At 43.4% G+C, this 22,751-nt stretch overlaps 1 protein-coding gene across 4 annotated transcripts in view; it reads right to left on the bottom strand.

The window, feature by feature from the left end:
• LOC143781825 (mitogen-activated protein kinase kinase kinase 3-like) overlaps positions 1-22,751 on the bottom strand; it is a 155,156-nt gene that overhangs the window by 49,834 nt on the left and 82,571 nt on the right. For 3 of the 4 annotated variants that reach the window (XM_077268698.1, XM_077268700.1, XM_077268697.1), the window contains one exon: positions 8,231-8,271. In XM_077268698.1, coding sequence (XP_077124813.1) covers positions 8,231-8,271 — 41 coding nt within the window. The remainder of the gene's footprint in view (positions 1-8,230; positions 8,272-22,751) is intronic. The other variant, XM_077268699.1, reaches the window with a different exon arrangement.

Genomic DNA, 22,751 nt, shown 5'->3' with positions numbered 1-22,751 from the left:
GTTTTAGGATCTGGCATATATGATTTTGGAAGTAATTTTTTTTTGTTCTTCCAAAGAGGCCGTACTGGACCTTGGCATAAAAAGGGAGGTCGACATGACAGAGTTTGAGGCGGGAAATTAAGTGAAAAGAGGGATTTGGGGCACAAAGAGTTAAAAACAGTGGCGTAACTTGAAACTCATGGGCCCCGATGCAAAAGCTCCAACAGGGCGCCCAAATATTTAAAATCTTTAATAGCAATAGTCTTTTTCTACAGGCCAAAGGGATTTTTAGGGCCCCCTAGGCTCCAGGGCCCGGGTGCGATTGCAACCCCTGCACCTGTTGTAGTTACACCCCTGGTTAAAAATGAAACCGTTGGTTATTCTTTATTTCATAAATCAATAGTACATCTATATATATAATTGTCTAAGGGGTACTTCCGTCTTTCTGTCTGCAACTTCCGTCACGGAAATCCTGCGTCGCTGATTGGTCTCGCCAGCTGCCTGTCATGGCTGCCGCAACCAATCAGCGACGGGCACAGTCGGATTAGTCCCTCCCCCTACTCCCCTGCAGTCAGTGCCCGGCGCCCGCTCCATACTCCCCGCAGTCAGTGCCCGGCGTCTGCTCCATACTCCCCGCAGTCAGTGCCCGGCGCCCGCATACTCCCCTCCACTCACCGCTCACACAGGGTTAATGCCAGCGGCAACGGACCGCGCTATGCCGTGGGTAACGTTACCGCTGCTATTAACCCTGTGTGTCCCCAACTTTTTACTATTGATGCTGCCTATGCAGCGTCAATAGTAAAAAGATCTAATGTTAAAAATAATAAAAAAACAAAAAACCTGCTATACTCACCCTCCGATGCGCTCGCAGCTGCCACCATCTTCTGTTACCAGAGATGCTTTGCGAAATTACCCAGAAGACTTAGCGATCTCGCGAGACCGCTAAGTCATCTGGGTAATTTCGCAATGCATCCTGGGAACGGAAGATGGCGGCAGCCGCGCGCATAGGGACAGCTTCACTGGATCCCAGTGGGTGAGTATATAACTATTTTTTGTTTTAATTATCTTTTTTTTTAACATGGATATGTGCCCACACTGCTATATACTACGTGGGCAGTGTTATATAGTGCGTGGGCTGCGTTATATACAGCGTGGCTGCTATATACTACGTGGCCAGTGTTATATACTACGTGGGCAGTCTTATATAGCGCGTGGGCTGCGTTATATACAGCGTGGCAGCTATATACTACGTGGCCAATGTTATATACTACGTGGGCTGCGTTATATACCGCGTGGGCTGCTATATACTACGTGGGCAGTGCTATATACTATGTGGGCAGTGTTATATAGCGCGTGGGCTGCGTTATATACAGCGTGGCTGCTATATACTACGTGGCCAGTGTTATATACGACGTGGGCTGCGTTATATACCGCGTGGGCTGCATTATATACCGCGTGGGCTGCTATATACTACGTGGGCAGTGTTATATACTACGTGGCTGCTATATACTGCGTGGGCTGTGTTATAAACTATTTGGCCTGTGTTATATACTGCGTGGCCACTGTTATATATTGCGTGGCCTGTATTAACGCACCGGGTATTCTACAATATGTATGTATCTATGTATGTATATAGCTGCCACATAGTATATAGCACAGGCAACGTAGTATTTGTCTGCTATATACTACATGGCTCCTATATACTACGTGGCCTGTGCTATATACTATGTGGCTGCTATAAACATACCGTATTTTTTTTTTTGTATTTTTCGGACTACAAGACACACTTTTCCCACCCAAAAAAAAGGGGGGAAAATAGGGGATGCGTCTTATAGTCGTAATGCAGGCTTACCCGCAGTGGTGTGGTGGCGGCGGCAGCAGAGTGTCAGGACTCTGAACACTTTTTATTACCTTTTTGTGCATTACTGCCCTTTTCCAAGATGGCGTCTTTGGTGTCATGTGCACTGTGTCTTCCTGCTATAAAACGCCACCCCAGCCTTCAGTCTGTGCTAGAGTATTCTGCCTTGCATCCAGCTTCTGACCTCTGGTGACTCCCTGGCTATATACCTGCTCCTGTGAACCTGTGGGGTTATCCTGCTACTCTGCTCTGAGTACCTGCTGCATACACCAGTTCCAGTAATCCTCCTTCATCTGCTGCTCGTGTTTGCTTCCATCTGCATTTGCTGGACATGTAAGCTGTTTCTGCTCTGCAAGAACCTGAGACTATTACCCAGACCTCCCTAGTTGAGCTAAGATATTATTTGAACTGCCTTATAAGCATATCTATCTGTGTTTTGGACTAAGCAAGGACTTATTCGTGTCAAGTATCCTGAAGAGTAATTGTGCTTCATAGACTTTCTGCATGATTGCATTTTCCTCTGAAGTTTCCTATAGACTGCTGAGCTGCATTTGATATTTGCACCAAGTGTTGTGGACTTGAGTTCTCTCTGCACCTGTTTGAATCACCGTGTGATAATATAGACTTTACCACTTATAAAACTGTGTCCTATAGTTGTCTTGTTCCACGCAAGAGTCTCCTGGTTATCCCCTATAATTATTACAGGATACTCTAGCCTTAAAAAAAAAGGAGACTGCTGGAACAATGACTGCAGAAAGCAGACTAGAGCAGGTGTTTTCCATAATTAGATCACTGCAGAAAGATGTGGAAGGTCTGCAAAAGAAGTTTGGAAGCTTTGAACTCAATCAACAAGTGTTTGGACAGACTTTGCAGGACTTAAGCACCCGCATGGCAGCCCAGGAAAACAAACTTGCTGGCATAGAGTCCCAGTATGGACGGGCTTTTCAGGACATAAGCACGCAAATAGCTGCACAAGCGACTTTTCCCTCTGGGCAACCGCTACCAGCTAGCCCACCTAAGTTGCCCCCATTCAGATTTAATGGTGATCGCGACAAATTTCGTGGCTTTGTGAATCAATGTATGCTATATTTTGATGTGCATGCTGACCGTTTTCCTAATGATAGATCCAAAGTATTGTGTGTAATAATGCTGCTGACCGCACGAGCCCTCGCCTGGGCGAATCCGATGATTGAGTCTCGTGACCCTCGGTTAAATAACTTGGATGATTTCTTGGCCGCTATGGCATTAATGTTTGATGATCCTAATCGCCGTGCAACCGCTGAATCTGCTTTATTGTCTTTACGCCAGGCAAAATGTTCTGTTATTGAGTATGCTACTGAATTCAAGAGATTAGCGGTAGATACCAATTGGGACAGTTATGCACAATTGCCTATTTTTAAAAGGGGTCTGTCTAGTATTGTAAAAGATGAACTAGCTCGCTCTGAGTCACCACAAGAGCTAGAGACATTTATACAGCATTGTGTGCGCAATTGACATTCGCCTTACTGAGCGTAGGCAGGAGAAGTTTCCTGCATATAACCGTATTTCTAACTTTTCCCTTCCTTCCAAAGAGCCTGCAGGTAAAACATCTCGGGAGGTGGAGGAGATGCCCATGCAAATTGATTCCGTTCAGAGGCGTGAGATCAATGAGCGCTGGGAGCATCGCCTTCGTGAAAGTCTATGTTTCTACTGCGGCCAGTCTGACCACTTCTTGATCAATTGTCCTAAGTGTCCTAGACGGCCTAACAAGGTGCTAGCAGCAGTAGGGGAGTATGATAACTGTGATGATGAATCTGACATCTCTGAATGTAGCCTGCCTTTAAACGCTGTATTCCATTCACTATGACTTCACCCCCCAAGGAGCTTAAGGAAAAGAACTCTCACTGTTCTCTCCCTATTAAGATCCTGTGTTCAGGACAGTGGATTTCCAGTGCAGCTATGATTGACTCTGGTGCAGGTGGCAATTTCATGGATATCGCATTTGCCAAGGAACATGGTATTGAAATTCAGCAAAGAGCCTCTCCAATTACCATGGAAACAGTGGATGGGTCACCTTTAATCTCTGGGCCTGTGGATCAGGAGACCGTACCCCTTGAAATTTTGTTGGAGCCTAATCATCAGGAGCAACTTTATTTCTTGCTAATTTCTTCTCCTCATTTTCCTGTGATTTTAGGCATTCCTTGGTTGCGTTCTCAGAACCCAATTATCAACTGGGAGACCAAGGAGATTATCTTTCCAACAAGGAGCAACTCAGCGTTAACAGAAGCTGTCCCTGAGTCCACGGCTACGGAACCACATGTACAAGTATTTTCTTTACCTCCAGCATATAAAGAGTTCTCTGACATCTGTGACAAGAAGAATGCAGATCAGCTTCCTCCACACAGGCATTATGACTGTCCCATTGAGTTGCTTCCTGGGGCAGCTATTCCTTTTGGTAACGTATATCCTTTGGCGGCACCTGAGCTTCAAGCATTAAAGGAGTATACTGATGAAAATCTGGCCAAAGGCTTCATACGTCCTTCTTCCTCACCAGCAGGGGCACCTATCTTTTTTGTAAAGAAGAAGGATGGGACCCTGAGACCCTGTGTTGACTATCGGAAACTCAATAAGGTAACCGTACGAAACCGTTACCCTTTGCCTCTGATTCCCGAATTACTGGAAAGAGTCCACGATTATAAGGTGTTCTCTAAACCGGATCTTCGTGGGGCTTATAATTTGGTGCGTATTCGTCCAGGGGATGAGTGGAAGACAGCATTCAGATGCCGATATGGACACTTTGAATCTCTTGTGATGCCCTTCGGGCTTTGTAACGCCCCTGCAACGTTTCAACACCTTGCTAATGACATTTTCAGAGATTTGTTGGACCAGTTTGTAGTGATCTATTTGGACGATATACTAATCTTTTCTGACTCTCTACAGGAACATGAAGAACATGTCAAAACTGTTTTAAGACGTCTGAAAGAGAACCATCTGTATATTAAGCCGGAGAAATGCGAGTTCCATCGTCCTGAGATATAGTTCTTAGGTTATATCATCTCTCCCCAGGGGCTGAACATGGAATCTGGTAAGATTCAGGCTATCCTTGACTGGCCGGTACCCAAGAACGTTAAGGAGGTCCAACGTTTTATTGGTTTTGCAAATTTCTACAGACGCTTCATTCGAAATTTTTCTGATATTGTCCGTCCCATTACTTCCTTGACAAAGAAGGAAAAGCCCTTTAAGTGGTCATCATAGGCTCAAGAAGCTTTTGATCGGCTTAAGATCTGTTTCACATCAGCACCGCTGTTGATACACCCAGATCCAACACTTTCTTTCATTGTGGAGGTGGACGCTTCTGATAATGCTTTGGGGGCTATTCTCTCCCAAAGAACTGGAGAGAAGGGTCTGCTACATCCTTGTGCTTTCTTTTCCCATAGACTAACCTCAGCAGAGAAGAATTACGACGTGGGAGACAAGGAATTGCTGGCTATTATTGCGGCTTTCAAAGAATGGAGGCATCATCTGCAAGGAGCTGCACAACAGATCATAGTGCTAACTGACCATCGTAATTTAGAGTTCCTTAGATCCGCTAGATGTCTTTCTCCTCATCAGGCTCGTTGGAACTTATTTTTAAATCAATTTAACTTTGTTATCTCGTACCGTCCAGGTTCTCGTAATGGGAAGGCTGATGCTTTATCCCGAATCCATGCTGCGGATTCCGTACCTGGAGCCCTGTCCAAGACCATTCTATCTCATGCCAATTTCATCGGAGTTATCCACGATCAGGTCTTGTGGAAGGAGTGCAGGGAAGCCTATGACGGTGATGTATTTCTGGCCAACCCACCTGTGGATATTAATCTTGTCTTTAAGGGTGGCATGTGGTTCAGAGATCGACGTATCTACGACCCTGAGGTCGTCCGTCTGCAGATCCTCAAGTTGGTACATGACTCCAAGTTGGCTGGTCACAGGGGGGTACAGAAGACACAAGAGTTCTTGAGCCGATTCTTCTGGTGGCCAACTTGCCTGAAGGATACCAAGGACTATGTTCTCTCTTGCGAGGTATGTGCTCGTTACAAGACTCCTCATGTGGCACCTACGGGTCTTCTACAACAATTACCTGTTCCATCCCGCCCTTGGGGGTCTATATCAATGGACTTTATTGTGGAGCTGCATTCATCGGGGGGCATGAATACAATCATGGTGGTAGTTGATCGCCTGACTAAAGCTGCTCATTTTGTTCCGTGCATCGGCCTCCCCTCAGCTAAAGATACAGTGAACTTGGTTATACAGAATGTCTTTCGGTTGCATGGGATTCCGGATGAGATCATCTCTGACCGTGGAGTGCAGTTCACTTCAAGATTCCGGAAGGGGTTTTGCTCTGCACTCAATATTAATGTCTGTCTCTCTTCCGCTTACCATCCCCAGACAAATGGTCAGACTAAGCGTACCAACCAGACGCTGGAACAATATCTAAGATGCTATGTCAGCCAGCTCCAGGATAATTGGTTGGAGTTGCTGCCGTTAGCCGAATTTTCATATAACAATTCTCAGAGCGCCTCCACTAAATTTACACCTTTCTTTGCCAATCTGGGTTATCATCCGTGTATCTTACCTAGGTCTCCAATTAATTCTCCGGTTCCGGCAGTGGAGGAAAGGCTGACTGCGATGAGGCAAAATCTGGAGGTTCTGAAGGAATCCCTGACCACAGCTCAAGAACGTTATTAGAGATCGGCTGATAGATTCCGTAAACCTGCACCCATGTTCAAGGTAGGAGATTCCATGTGGTTAGCAACTAAGAATCTGAAGTCAAACGTTCCTTCACAAAAACTTGGGACAGAAATTCATTGGGCCTTTCACGATCAACGGTATTGTGAGTTCTGTGGCCTGCCGGCTGAAGCTGCCTAGGACTATGAAGGTACACCCAGTTTTTCATGTATCTTTACTAAAGCCTGTATCTCCTAATACCTTCCAGGGACGTGTTGTGCCACCTCAGCAGCCTGTGGTGAGTGATGGGCAAGAACAATTTGTGGTGGAGGAAATTGTTGATTCCAGGATTCGCAGGAATCGGCTCCAATATCTGATAAGATGGCAGGGATATCCCCCTGAGGAAGACTCTTGGGAACCTGTGGAAAACATCAATGCCCAACAGAAGATTTCTCGTTTTCATCAGAGATTCCCTGAGAAACCAGGTCCAGGATCGTCCTGAGTCCACTTCTAAGGAGGGAGTAATGTCAGGACTCTGAACATTTTTTATTACCTTTTATTTGCACCAAGTGTTGTGGACTTGAGTTCTCTCTGCACCTGTTTGAATCACCGTGTGATAATATAGACTTTACCACTTATAAAACTGTGTCCTGTAGTTGTCTTGTTCCACGCAAAGAGTCTCCTGAGTTATCCCCTATAATTATTACACAGAGGTGCGGCGGCAGAGGTGCGGGGATGATGAGCCGTATGGCGTACGCAGGGTTCCTTCCACAGGTGAGGTGACGCAGCGGCCCGGAATGCAATGTCAGCAGCAGAGTCGGGTTAATCACCGGTTTATCGGTGGCGGCGGCCATCTTCCTGAGGCCGCGCGTGCACAGACGGAGATCGCGGCGGCCATTTTCCTGAAGCCGAGATCTAAATCTGTGAACTCAGCTTCAGGAAAATGGCCGCTGCGATCTCCATCTGCGCACGCGCAGCCTCCCGCACCCATTTTCCTGAAGCCCCGGGAAGCAGAGCACTCCATCTGCGCACGCGCGGCCTCAGGAAGATGGCCGCCGCCACCGAGAAACCGGTGATTAACTCGGCTCTGCTGCTCACATTGCATTCCGGGCCGCTGCGTCACCTCACCTGTGGAAGGGACCCTGCGCACGCCATACCGCTCATCATCCCCGCACCTCTGACGTCGCCACACCACTGCTGCAACCCCCCATTGGCACCAGGCCGTGGCGTCGTCCACCTAAGCAGGAAGGGACCCTGCTCAGGTGCACGCCGTACCGCATCACCCCACCTCTGCCGACACCATGCCTCCTGTGACCCTGCTCTGCCACCGCCAGCCCTCAGGTAAGATGCTGTAAATTCGGACAATAAGACGGACCCCCATCTTATAAAAAAATATTTTTTTCTGCAATTTTCACCCTAAATTTGGGGTGCGTCTTATGGTCCGAAAAATATGGTACATACATTTTCTAGAATACCCGATGCGTTAGAATCGGGCCACCATCTAGTATGAAAATAAGCAGCTTTCTAATATATCTCATCAGAAACTGCACCTAATGAAAAACGCTGGTATTGAGTCACACACTGATTATATCACAATGGCTAGATTGTCCGTTCCGCATTTCCTACGGAAAGTACCAGGCACAGCGACAAGGCTTCAGGGCACTGTGTTATTAGCCGAAATGTCTGTACCTAGAATATTGCAGCTCTTACCTTTTCTCTCCATTGTATTCAAACTTGATCCGGGCGTCCTGCTGGGGAAAGATACCACATAGGTTAGTTACAGGTCAAAATTAGCGTTTTTGGAGTAAATAAACATACGGCGAATTTGGGGGAAGATTTTTCCTATAGGTTTGTGTGTGTAAAATCCACACAGGAATATATTAGCGGTCAAGTGGATGGTATCTTACAAATCTCATTCACATGTGGTGAAAATGTTCTGTGTAGACATTGCCTTGTGGTGCGGATTTTGAAATCTTCAGCATCTCAATTCTGTCTCCAAGTTTTTGTTGTGAATCTCACACTTTGCAATTCATAGGAGGAAAGTAACATCTGAGAAATCCAAAGGTATCTCATGCAGATTTGGACAGAAAATACGGTCGTGTGAACGAACCCTAAGGCTAGGGTCACACTGATCACACTGTGATCTGAGTTTGATCAGATTGGGATCATAGTGTGATTCTATTTTCTTGGATGAGGAGAAGATGTATAAAATATTTCTTATTCTTCTACATTCTGTCACTCCATGAAGATGTCATACAAGTGCAGTTTGATTTTTTCCACGGACGCATTGACTCAGTGCAATCTGAATATCGGAGGCAAATCATGCATGCTGCGATTTGTTTTCTTGGACAGACCTAGTCTGAGGAAAAATTCGGACATGTGCACGACCCCATAGAATAACATTGGTCTGAGTGCGATCTGATGTTTTGTCAGATCATACTCAGACCGAAAATATGGTTGTCTGCACCTAAAAAATCCATTATTACTCATACAATTCTGCCTATAAAGCACCCCTCTGGTCTGTCTTTATATTCTATATATCACATTTCTAAAATGAGCAGAGTTTAGCAGAAGAGGAGAGGCACTGGCCAACAGAGTTACCATGATTTACAGCAGACACTTATAGCAGAAGTCTTTAATTTGTGGCACACTGGTTGTTCAAAATTTGTCAAGTTTTATTAAGCCTATGTTTACACAATCCATGTGATTTTTGTTTTTTAATTTTTTGAAAAATCAACAATGCTGTGTTTTTAATGCATCTTTTAGAAAAATTGTGGCAAAAAATACTTGTGTGAACACAGCCTTAAATATTCTCACCTCTAATTTGTCTGCATTTCACTTCAGCAAGGATGGCATATGCAATGCCAGGCTCAGACAAATTCACGTTACTGTCTTTTTCACATATGAGAAAAAAAATGGCAAATTTCTCATTCATGTGCTAGCTCAGATTACATCCGTCTTTAGTGTGTGCCATTTTTTACCATCAGTAAAAATCAGTTTTTTACCATCCATAGATTTAAATGGATGCTGTTGATCCACAAGAAAAAAAAAGGAGGTGTAAACGCTCCCATAGTCTATAGTGAACACGTGTTCTATCAATGAAAACACAGTATACAGATGTCTCCATGAACTCTAAGGCCACAGGGAAACGTTGAATACTGTATTTTACCTCAGTATTTGTAAGCCAAAACAGCAGTGGGACAAATCAGAGGAAAAGTACAAGGCCAGAGTCTCACTAAACAAATGAAAAATCAGACGGAGTCCCATGGCGCTCGTGCTGATGTCACATAGGTGAAGTGAGTTCATTGGCTGTGAACTCGCAGGACCTGTCTGATGGCACCGCGCGCAGGAGAACTTTCTCAAGCTCGTGGTGCCCTCAGACACAGAATAGGAGTTCACAGGGAGACACTAAGCACATGCTCCTCAGTGTTTCCGCAGGATGGCAGGCTGTATGATTGCATCATGGAACCATGCAGCCTGCCATCTAGATGTAGCAGAGCTAGGCCCATCGTGGGACAAACAGATTATCATGTCCGTGGAAAGGTGAGGAATATGGTTGGTTTTTTTAACGCTTTTGCAGAAGTCAATGGCCTCGGTGGAATGGGTGAGGTTGCAAGTATGGTTTAATTAAGATTTATTAAAGGAGTCTGTGTCATTCTTTCAATTAAATGACTTTTTTCTTGGTGTCTGTGTTTTTATACAATATGACTATGGGGTTAGTAATGGGGTGTCTTATTGACACCTCTCCATTACTAACCTCGGGGCTTGATGTCACCTGACAATACAAAGGTGACATCAACCCCCCAATTATCACACCACTTGCCACCACTACAGGGCAAGTGGGAAGAGCGAGGCTAAGTGCCAGAATTGGCGAATCTTAGATATGCGCCTTTTCTGGGGCGGTGGAGAGCTGATTTATTAAACCTGGGGGGCCCAGTTTCTCCTTCCTAGGCTATTAATATCAGCCCGCAGCTGTCTGCATAGCCTTTGCTGGTTATTAATTATGGTTATTAATTATAGGGAGACCCTACGTCATTTTTTTAGAGTCCCCGATTTTAATAGCCAGTAAAGGCTAAGTATACAGCTGTGAGCTAATATTAATAGCCTGGGAAGCACATTGGCTTTCCCTCTGCTGGTTAAAAAAATTATGCGAGAGCCCACGCCATTTTTTGAGGAAAAATAATCTTTTATTAATTAAATACATGTACCGTAAACTGCACACACACTGAACTAATTGTATATGTCACTGACATCTATATATCTATGTATTCTATGTGTATACACTGTATGTAATCCATCTATTCTATCCTGTCAGCTCCTGCTGTGATTTTACACTACGTGACTGCTGAATTGCCAGCTTTTCTTCTGGTATCCATGTAACATGTGTACATATATATATGTGTGTGTCACTGACATCTATATATCTATGTATTCTGTGTGTATATATATCCATAATATTCTAACCTGTCAATCTGTGATTTTACAGTATGCGGCAGATGAACTGCCGGCTTTTCAAAGCACATTGGTGCGTAAAAATCGGACAGCACTGGCATGGTCCGAGTGCTAAGCGATTTTTTTCTCCCACCCATAGGCTTGCATTGGCGAGTCTCGGGCAATATATGCGTACAATCGCAGCAGGCTGCAATTTCACTCGCACGTAGAATACGCCTGTGAAAAAAACAGAGATTAACACTGGGCCGAGTGCTATGCGATGTTTTCTCGCATAGTACTCGGCTGTATTCTATGAAAGTGTGACACCGGCCTAATAGAAACACATTATCACTCCTAATTTTGGCTTAAAAATACTGAGGTAAAAAAAAATCACCAAATCCTTAATGTGTGCATGAGGCCTATGTGTGTTTTCTGTGCCTTTTTTATTTGGGCAAGTACAGTTACTTAACGAAAAAGGACAAAACATCAGCTGACTAAAGGTTTTCAAATAAAAACAAGATTTTTTTTCTTTCTACAATTAAGGGGTCGAACAGACAAGCATTCTAATCAGGTTTCTGCCACGGACCCAATTAGACTCAGAGTGCAATTTCACATAGCCGACTTTCCACATGGACCATACAAAAACTGCCGACGTGACTGCCTGAGTTTCAGTACGGCCGTCTGAATCCGGCCTAACAAAAAAATGTAAGTAAACTGAAAATTAAGGCTAGGTTCACATTTGCATTGAAGACTAAAGTCAATGGGGTCTGTTTTTTAAACAAGTTCTGTTTTTCTAAAGTGAGAAGCAAGCAAAGAAGGTAATGGAGATATGCTAAAAAGATGCTGCATAACATTGTATTGCATCTATAGAAAATGATCTGCCCGAAAACCATGTAGATTTCATAGTGTGGTTACCATGGCCGATGTCGCAGGCCAGTTGCACTGGTTACTTGCGTCTTAGTGACACACCTCAATGTCTCTTGATTGGAAAGTAATCACTGTTGTGTGGGCGGCCTGAAGAATTTCATGTATTTACAACTTGTCTGCAAGCCGAGAACATAAAAGCCTCAAGTTTCCATAATCTCATTCTCCTGATGACGAGGAGAGAGAAAGTTCCTCATATTTGCTCTCAATGAGCGCTGAATAATATACAGCTGTTAAAACTCAAGTCTTAACCCCTGCACTGACATCTCACCACCTTCAGCATGTGTGACAATTCGTAATGGATCTCTATCGTCTTGATTTTTATGCTGATCTTATTAAATGAATGAGATATCACTGATGCAAATGAATTTCAGATACAAACGATAATTGATTTCAGGTCTAAAAATTACTGTATTGCTCTCGTGTAACCAGTTCTCCTGGTTCTTTTTTTGTGTCATATTCATCTTCTTATTTGCTTGTTTTTTTTAAAGAGACTTTTTTATGTGTGTTTTTTCAGTTTGCCATTGTGTGGGGGAGTTTAGGATTTTCAGATGTTTTCTCCTAATCTAATTCATGATTTGCAACTTTTCACAAACATACTCCAGTGTTACCCTCCGACCCTGGACCCTGGAGTAATTTAATGTGCACCAGAATTTTTTGTGCAGTTTTGTAAAATATGCATCTTTTGCATTAAAAAGTCTAAAAATGGATAAAGACATGTAAAAGAAAAAACAAAAAAAAAAACATTTTTGACTGCACAAAAGTCATGATCCATGTGCACTAAGAAGAATTATGCAAGCAAAACAGCAACGAATACTTCAATACATACAAGAAATGTGTCTTAAAAAACTGCAAAAGGATGAATGGAGGCGATAATCTATTCGGTGTATAAAAGCTAGTTCTGCTCCACAGGGAGTAAGTAATAAAATTGATAACGTATAATGCAGTGGTTTTTTATTTTTTTTTATTTTTATATGAAGTAGGACCCGGCCTGCATCCAAAATGCGCTGTAGCCTGAAACAGAATGTTTGCTTTTGATTGGTTGCATTTCTCTTGAACAATCGAAAGATATGTCCTTGTTTCTTATCTCCACTGATGTCAATACTAGTGATAGATCTACAACTGGCAACAGCCACACCAAAAATTACAAAACTATATTTTTGCGCAGATGTTGGGCATCCGACCTGCACAACTTAACGTGTGGGTCATGTCTGACCTATACATTGCTATCTACAGCTGTATTCCCATGCCAGACACTTACGGCATATCACAGGATAAGCCAGAAATGTGTGATACACCAGAACTATCTACCTCCTTCTGCCCCGCACCATTTACATGGATCTGTGTCAAGGGAAGAACAAGGAGAACTGAGTGTCTGTTCTATCACTCCATGAGACTTTCTCTAGAGAATGGAGTCCTATCTTACGCTGCTCTAGAGAATGGGGTCCTATCTTACGCTGCTCTAGAGAATGGGGTCCTATCTTACGCTGCTCTAGAGAATGGGGTCCTATCTTACGCTGCTCTAGAGAATGGGGTCCTATCTTACGCTGCTCTAAATGAAGAGATGGCTGCTTTGTCCCTGACTAGCGGATTCGTTGTCCCTGACTAGGATCCATCTGTATGATCAGTGCAGGGCAGGCATGAATCCTGGACAACATGAAATGCTGCTTCCTGTCGGCGCGACAGGACACAGCAGGCATGACTAAAGGCGGCCAAAACCTTGGATGATGTTGGAGGACCAGAATCCAGTCTGTTGAATTTCCACAGCCAATCATTTTGTTTTGTGTGAAGCGGCTGTAAGAGGGGTCTGGCAGTGGCTCTCTCATAGAGAACAGCCCCTACTAGAGTCCTGGTTGCTAGTGAATCAGGTACCGGTTCTTCTTGTTGCGGTGCCGCTCTGATATTCACTGCGCTAATCTTATCTCCTCTGCTATATACTGTAATTTATAGTTTCAGATATTTTATGTATATTATTAAAGTCCTTTATTTTACGTAAAACCAATTTTCCAATTAAACTAGCCAGAGAAATTCCTTCAGCTATACAAAAATGGCAAAAATAGAAGCAGATCTTCAATTGAAAAAACAGATGGAGACTTCAGCACCAGGGTGATACATTTGTGCCTATTTTTTGTCTTGTTTGAAGCGTCTTTTTTGTGACAAATACTTTATTTTAAATTGCATCTTTTTAAATTATTTTTTCACTGGTTTGTCTGTTGTGGGTTTTTTTTGTCTGTTCACCATTTTGGGCTTGGTTTTTGTAATCGAATGTTTGCCGCTGATTCATTATTTTCAACTTTTAAAAAAGTCACAAAATTTTGAGGCATAAGTACTCTATTTCTTTCCTGAATAAGGTTTAGAATGCAGGAAATTTTAGTGCAAATCTTATAAAGTTGCATGAGACATTTTAACGAATCGTGCAACTTTAGCTTTAAAAAAAAAAAAGTGTAAAATGTAGAAACAATGTGAGCAGAAAAGGGAACCTGTTATGTTGGAAATGTTGTCTGATCTGCAGACAGGGTGTTATGGAGCAGGAGGAGCATTTTTGTGGGAAAAGTTTCAGTAAAATATGTATTTTATTCTTTGAAATCCCTGGTGTTCGTATGCATATCAGTCTAGTGGGCGGTCCTACTCAGTGATTGTCAGCTTTCCTGTATCACTGTGCATGCAGAGATAGCTGTCAATCTCTGAGTAGGACCGCCCACTGGACTCTTATGCATACAGACAGGGATTTCAATGAATGAAATACAAGTTACACGAAATGAAAAAAAAACAAAAACACATCATTCTGCTCAGCTCCTCCTTCTCTACCATGCTGTCCACAGATCAGACCACATGTACAATGTGACAGGTGCCCTTTAAGCCTGTTAGGTGCAGAAACCTAGACACCCAGTATTAACTTCTTTAACCTACACCACCAAGGATCCGGCCATCAACACCTCCACTACTGGAGAGCAACAGGGAAACTGGAATTGACTCTTCCAAAAGAAAACCTAGACCACCAGGAAAGCAAACATTGTTCTCTCCTATTTCGCACAGACATGAACCCCTCCTCTGCTCTGGACCACCAGGGAAGACTGAAGTCTTAAATCTTAGATCAAATAAAATATTTCAATTAAGACTTTAGTTTTCTTTCGCTGGTTGTTTACCGGTTCTGTTCTCCAACTAAGTGTAGCGGTGCCTGCTCAAAACAATAAATGGGAACATACATTCTAGAAAAAGTTCTAAAACTTGCCAGTGCTCATAAGCTTTGTAGGAAAAACACACAAAGGAAAATTTCTGTGACATTTCCCTCCAGCATCGGAAGAGTGAGCAGTGATAGATTCCTTCTGTTTGTGTTCTGCATACATGCCAAAAAACAAAGCCATATTTGCTATATTTTTTTCTCATTCTTTGCTCTGTCCCAAAACTTCCTCCCACTCCTGTCGCTCGTCCAAATACGACAATCTGCGGTGGCCAAGCTCCAAAGAAAATAAACTTGGCTATAGAAATCAGCTCAACGCGCATGTAAACACAAACAGGTATGGAGTATCTGGCCGAACACTTCATTTATAGCGGTACCGGAGAGAGGTGATACATGGAGGGGTAGAAAGTCAAATTTTACAGTAAATAAGTCCTGCAAGACCCAATGGGGATACATTTGTTTCAACAACAACACAACAGCAAAATATTGGATTAGTTTTGCTAAGAATTAGTCCCGAGTCTAGCAATTAGCACTTTCTCACAGCTTTCATATCTATCACATTGATTTATAATAAGTCCTGCCTGATTTGATTTCTTACTCATAACGGTAATATATGAGGAGCACAAAACTCCCACAATCTGTGCTGCCTGCACAGCACTAACTTCAGAAATGAAGACTAAGTTCCATGCTCTCCTAGAGTATTAGAACAGGTGACTCATAAAGCTACTATAAAAACTGTACAACATGGCTTAAAGAGATTGGGAATAATTTTCATACATGAGACTATTTATAAGATAAGGCATAACCTCCCAATTACTGGGGGTCTGACCTTTGGGACCCCCACTGACCACGAGAACCAGGCTCCCTATGCGAATGAAGCTGAGCTCAACATACCGAAGATCAGCCGACAGCAGTACAAGGTTATCTCTGGTGGTTCGATTCAAAATGAATGGAGTGGCAGTGCACATGATCGGAGCCCTAGTTCAACGTTGTCAGACCCTCAGTGATCGGGAAGTACAAAATACAGGCCCCCTAGGTTTGTATAAAAGCATAAAAAATGTTATGTTATTTTTACTAGATTACATACAGTAGAATTGTAGATTGTAAGCTCTCACGAGCAGGGTTGTATTATTTTGCTTTATTACTGTATTGTTAACGTTGTTACCTATGACTGTTGTGTTTGAAACTGTTAAACTGTAAAGTGCTGCGGAATATGTTGGCGCTATATAAATAAAGATTATTATTATTATTATAGAATGCATAGATGCACCAAGGTAACCATGTTTCACAATGAACATTGACCAGTTAGCTTTTGATTTACACCTTTATGTAGCTGCAAAATCCCAGGGCTCCCTGAAAAAGGTTTAGTGGAACATATATCAGAGTGGAAGGCTCCACCTATTGCTGATAGACAGGCAGGCAGGCACGGCTGAAGAGCAGGACAGGTATACAGGATACAAGTACTGGGACCTGGGAACTAGCACGTGTGTTAGGCCGGAGACACACTGGTTCGAGATACGGCCGAGTCTCGCTGGTTAAAAGCAAGCTGTGGCACCGGCACTCCGGAGTGGAGCGTGCAGCTCCATGTATTGCTATGCAGCTGCACGCTCCGCTCCGGAGTGCAGCTGCCACAGCTTGCTTTTAACCAGCGAGACTCGGCCATATCTCGCACCAGTGTGTCTCCGGCCTTAGACATACAAACAAAGGTTGCTCAGGCACATCCATGCTGGAGGAGATGCCTGAGGGTATGTGCACACGTTGCAGTTTTTACTGCGGATCCGCAGCAGATTTCCATGCAGTGTACAGTACCATGTTAACCTATGGAAAATAAAAACCGCTGTGCACATGCTGCGGAAAAAAACGCGCGGAAACGCAGCGGTTTATTTTCCGCAGCATGTCAATTCTTTGTGCGGAATCCGCAGCGGTTTTACACCTGCTCCATATTAAAAAAAACGCAGGTGTAAAACCGCAGTAGAATCCGCACAAAAACCGCGGTAAATCCTCGATAAATCCGCAGGAAAAACGCAGTGTTTTTGACCTGCGGATTTATCAAAATCAGTGCGGAAAAATCCGCACACCAGTCCACAGCGTGTGCACATAGCCTGAAAGAGTGGAAGTCCTCCAACAATTGTCTGAGTACATTTTAGAGAAGAATGTGCAGCCCTTTTAAGAGAGAGGAAACCTGCGCGCGCCCTAAGCACAGTGTGCGCACCTCAGATTATGCAAATAACACTCAAGTCAAACTCGGTCATGGCTTGATCCAAATGTCAGTGCATTGTGCTCTGGTGACTCATATGAGAGAATCTCAGCACAGGTGTCGAGTACAAGGAGAAAGTCATTTCTCCATCTCCTCCATTGCCAGTGTCTATGGTAATGTTTCACACGCACCCATAGACTTGTATGGGTGCATGCGATTCGAGTCTTGGAGGCTCACGCAGCATGCTCCGATTGTTTTTTCATGCCGAATCAGCATGAGAAAATAATCCCTTATCTGCACTGTCACAGAGTATAAGGGTATGTGTCCACGGTCAGTAGACGCTGCGTGTTTGACGCTGCAGCGTCAAACACGCAGCGTCCAGATGTTCCAGCATAGTGGAGGGGATTTTTTGAAATCCCGTGTCCACTATGCATGGAAACACGCATGCGGCGGGCCTGCGACTCCGGACATGCTGCGCGTCTTTTCAGATCGCAGCACGTCCGTGCTACCTGCGGCGACGCTGCGTCGCCGCAAGTAATATCACAGGACCCTATGGCGAGGGGTGCAATGATCCCGGATGTGTACAGTACACATCCGGCATCATCGCGTCCCAGAAAGGGGGCGGGGCTTAGCGCCGAGCGGCTTTGCCGCTCCGGCGATACCGCCGGCCATCCTGATCGTGGACACGCAGCCTAACAGTGTGCCGAGTACCATCTGATAAAACATTGGATTGCACACAGCCATGTAACACGCTCGTCTGAGTGATCCCCTAAAAGGCAGGATCCTATCAGCTTAGTAAAATCCTTGTGCTGGGAGATGCACTGGAGCAATACAACAACCCCCCCATCTGATCTCAGAGTCCACACACAGGAGTCCTTTTCTCCACACGTGTAAGTGAATATCAAAATAGCATCACGCGTTGCTGCCTATAAATAATATTACTTTTTTTAGCTTGGAAAATTTTTCAGCAAATTAAAAAAAGAAAAAAAGGTTGTTTTTAGCATATACATGGCAAAACACTAAAGATAGGATGAGTTTAATTTTCTGTTACTTCTGGTTTTCAAGCTGAAAAGACCCTACAAAGACTTAAAAGGAAGCTGTCATCAGGTTTTTATACCCCAAACTAATACTATCTATGTAAAAGGTGCTGTGATGTGATTACACCTTTACCTTTATTTTTGAAATCTCGGTTTACGTTTTAGAGAAATTTATTATTGAATTGTTAAGCAAATGAGCCACAAGTGTAGTGGATGGCACTGACCGTACAGCTCCGCTGCCTCTCGCCTCTATCCCCCGCCAGCCGCCTGTCTCCTGTCAGTCCTATGTAACAACAGTCGCACTCAATAAGGAGAGTTCTTCTGAGTTTTTTTAGTCAAAAAACGTGGTTTCTTTATTGTGAACAAACACCAAAATAAAGGTATCACCGCAGTGTTTCAAGGTAACGTTTCGACCCACAGGGTCTTTCTCAAACCTTACTTTAAATAGTAGATACCGAGCAGAGGGCACATATCCCTGGAGAGGTGCAGGAGTCCCGTTAGGGGCTGTAGCTAGAGAGTGACTGGCGTCTGCCGCACCGCAGACGCCAGTCACTCTCTAGCTACAGCCCCTAACGGGACTCCTGCACCTCTCCAGGGATATGTGCCCTCTGCTCGGTATCTACTATTTAAAGTAAGGTTTGAGAAAGACCCTGTGGGTCGAAACGTTACCTTGAAACACTGCGGTGATACCTTTATTTTGGTGTTTGTTCACAATAAAGAAACCACGTTTTTTGACTAAAAAAACTCAGAAGAACTCTCCTTATTGAGTGCGACTGTTGTTACATAGGACTATATTCTGGAGTATCCCTCCAAGTTCAGTCTCCACCAACACTAGCGAGAGTGCACGTCTTGTCCTGTACTATGTCTCCTGTCAGTGATTGACAGGTTGCTCTTTTTCAGTAACCTGTCTCTCCTGCAGATCTAGTCATCATTCCCTGCGGCGGTCCATGCTCACTAATGTCCTGATGAAAAAAACTATCTGTGTGATACATCTCCATTAGTATGGGACTAGCTAATAAAATGGCTGATAATATACCGTACTTTATCCAGCATTTAATGAGAATTATTTGTCTTTAATTTTCTTACAGTGACCATATGAAACATTATTTTGAAAGAAAGTAATGACAGTTGTGCTATCACTGTCATAATATACTATTCTGTTGCAAGTTTTGTGGATCCATCATTGTATCTGACATCAAAAGATGAAGCAAGTAGTGAGGAGCATACATGGTCGAATAACGTCTTATCTGAGCATGCTCTGGTGTTATCAGAGTATCTTCGACGTGATCGTATATTATGTTCGAGTCCCTGCGGCTGCATGATTTGCAGCTGTTAACCAGCCTGAATGTGGGGATTCCCTAACAAACAGGCAATCCTCACATGTGTTGCGGCTGTCTAAGTCTACGTTCACATTTGCGGTCTGCGCCACAGCGTCGCCGCATGCGTCATGCGCCCCTATATTTAACATGGGGGCGCATGGACATGCGTTGCACTTGCGTTTTGCGACGCATGCGTCACTGCGGCGCACGCGTCCGGGCGCAGAGGACGCAGCAAGTTGCATTTTTGCTGCGTCCAAAATCAACCAAAAAAAGGACGCATGCGTCGCAAAACGCAGCGTTGTGCATGCGTTTTGCTGCGTTTTTGTTTGCGTTGTGCGTTGCGTCGCCGACGCTGCGGCGCACAACGCAAATGTGAACGTAGCCTAACAGCCACAAACCATGCAGCCACAGGGACTCGAACATAATATACGATCGCCTTGGAGATACTCGGATAACCCCTGAGCATGCTCAGATAGGACGTTATTCGAGCACGTTCGCTCCTCACTAGCAGCAAGATACGATTCATCTGAAGATACCAGTAATGCAGCCATCCATGTAGTTTCACTCCCATAACAAGCAAACAGAAATGAATGAATGCGGGTAGAATTTACATGTAGGCATAGGAGGAGACTGAGCAGGATATAACGGAGAACAGAAGGTAACCCAGTAAGGCAAAGATGCACATTAATACCACGCTCTCTGACAAGTTATGCGTAGGGTTTTTGTCAAAATTCCCAAAAAACTAGATTCCAATGGAAACCCAGACAGATCTATTCCCGTAAATTAAGCCGTAGGAGTCACTGTCTGGCCTGGTCTAACAAGTTTTGTGTAAGTTGGAAAAAGAAGAATTCAGTCAGCACAGAGGCCAGAAAGTGACTGTCTGCTTCATTTAAAGAAGCACTCCTCCTCCCATTAAAGTTACTATCTTCTTAATATATTGCACTCATCATATTATATAGCATGGTGTACTTACAATTGCTCATTTTGCCTTTTTCCTCAGCTAATTCTTCTCTTTTCCATTAGATCTATAACATCATGTGAATAGAAACTGACTAGCTGAATCCTTCTAAGCTCTATGTAGAAACAGGAGGTCAATTTTCCTAGTATGAGTTATAAATCACTGCAAAAGTCTATGTTGGGGGGAGAAGGGAGCAGCTGGGTCAGGAGGTGAAAAGGGGAGTGATTCATGTAGGGCAAAGGGACTTCCTGATTCTACATTTAACTGGGTAGAAAGGCAAAATGAGCAATTGTACGTACACAGCGCTGTATAATGTGATTACTGCAATATATTAAGAAGATAAAAACGTTGATCAGAGTGCTTCTTTAAATGAATGGCACCATAGCTGCTATGATGGGGTTCCCATTGGTGTCCAAATTTTTGGGGATTCTGACATAAACCACGACATAGTGCATGAAGGTAAGTATGGTATAAGTGTGAATCAATCCCAAGGGAGAAGTGGAACACAATAGTGGATGTAAGGTACTGAAGGCTATTTTAGTAAATACTTCAATTTTTATCAAATATCAATCCTGGTCCATCTTTCCAAAGGGAAGCATCCATACCCAGAGTGACAATAACAGTGAATAGCTAGTGTCAGATTTTGACACCAGGACTTATTAAACCCAGGACTAAAAGTATTTCTCTTATAAATGTCAAATCATTCAAATAGTTATTTAATGGGAAATACAATTACTCACTAAATCAGACATGCCAGGAGAGCGGAGAGGTCCACTTTAAAGCCAGATATATATCAAGGTACCATTGTGCACAGCTTCCTATGACCTGCATGCCCATATAGACGCCCTAGTAAGGTTCATCCTACCGACAGGTGCCCTCTAATGTGTGGTCCACAGGCTCATGAGATATAAATCCAATACTGAATGCACCAGTCATCCTACACATTATAACCATAAACACAAAATTTTGCAATGTCAGTAGGACTTTTTGGACAGAGCTATTTTATATATGACGTGGACATAAATGGAAACTTTCCAGGAGCAATAACGGTCACTTGCATCAAGAAAATATCGCAAAGAAACAGGGAAATATTTAGTCTTATTCCTGACCAACGTATTATATAAACACGCCCTTTTGTATCTTGCCAATTATTTCCATTGGGACATATGGGGGAAGGCGATGTGCGTGGACTGGATTAGATTAAAAGAAAATACCAGACTTGCTGCCCAGAATGAAGTGAACGCTGATACATCGCAGAACGTGTAGAGAAGATTTAGAAGAGTTTGGATATAGGAGATTATCCACTAAAATAAGATATTCCCTAAGAACAATATGAAACATTTCTGCAAGTTCATCAAAAATTCTCCCTCAAAAGTTTGTTTTTTTTAATTCACGGGAGATAAATTCAAATGTGCAAAGATTGTGTGATGAGAAAAGGTGAGCTTTAGTAAATTCCCGATATAAGGAATTTGGCCACAAAGAAGTATTTTCCTTCCAACCTTACTATCGAGGATCAACGTCACTATTTAAGGAGGAAGCTTGAGGTCTTCCAGAAGACGACAGCAGCTCAGCTCTGATTGTGAGCAGATATTTATGAGGACGTACAGCAAACACATCAATTATTAAACACTGAGTCTCATGCAGTTGATGCTAGTTTGTTCCTGTATAGACTCTTAAAGAGGTTGTCCACTACTAGGACAACCCCTTCTTGATCTTGGTCCGGGGGATGAAATCCTGCTGACAGTTTCCTTGTAATGTTATTGGTGGACCATAGGTCATTGTTTGTATTCTGCAAATTAAGTTACAATAATGATAATAGTTATATTTTTTTTTATTTCCATGGGGCCAAAGTATTCGACAGCACTTTACAATTTAAAGGCGACAAGTACAGACAAGACAACACAACAAATTACAGAGTAACACAAAATTCAACACATTACAAGAGGACTGACGGTCCTGTTCGCTTACAATCTATGAGTAAATAGCATGGACACAAAGAGTAAAAACATTTGGGTACTTGTCGTACATGGTCCAGCCATCGTTGTAATAAATTGGGGCATTCAAATAATGCTGCATGAACCAGGCACCCGCCAGTATCTGTATAACTACAGATACAAAGTGCTACTGAGTGGATGGAGGAAGTGGGGACAGATGATAAGAAGGACCAGATTCTGAAGAAAAGTT

The sequence above is a fragment of the Ranitomeya variabilis genome, chromosome 6 (genome assembly GCF_051348905.1).
Source record: "Ranitomeya variabilis isolate aRanVar5 chromosome 6, aRanVar5.hap1, whole genome shotgun sequence".
Lineage (NCBI taxonomy): Eukaryota > Metazoa > Chordata > Amphibia > Anura > Dendrobatidae > Ranitomeya > Ranitomeya variabilis.
This window is presented reverse-complemented; position numbering and strand designations above follow the sequence as displayed.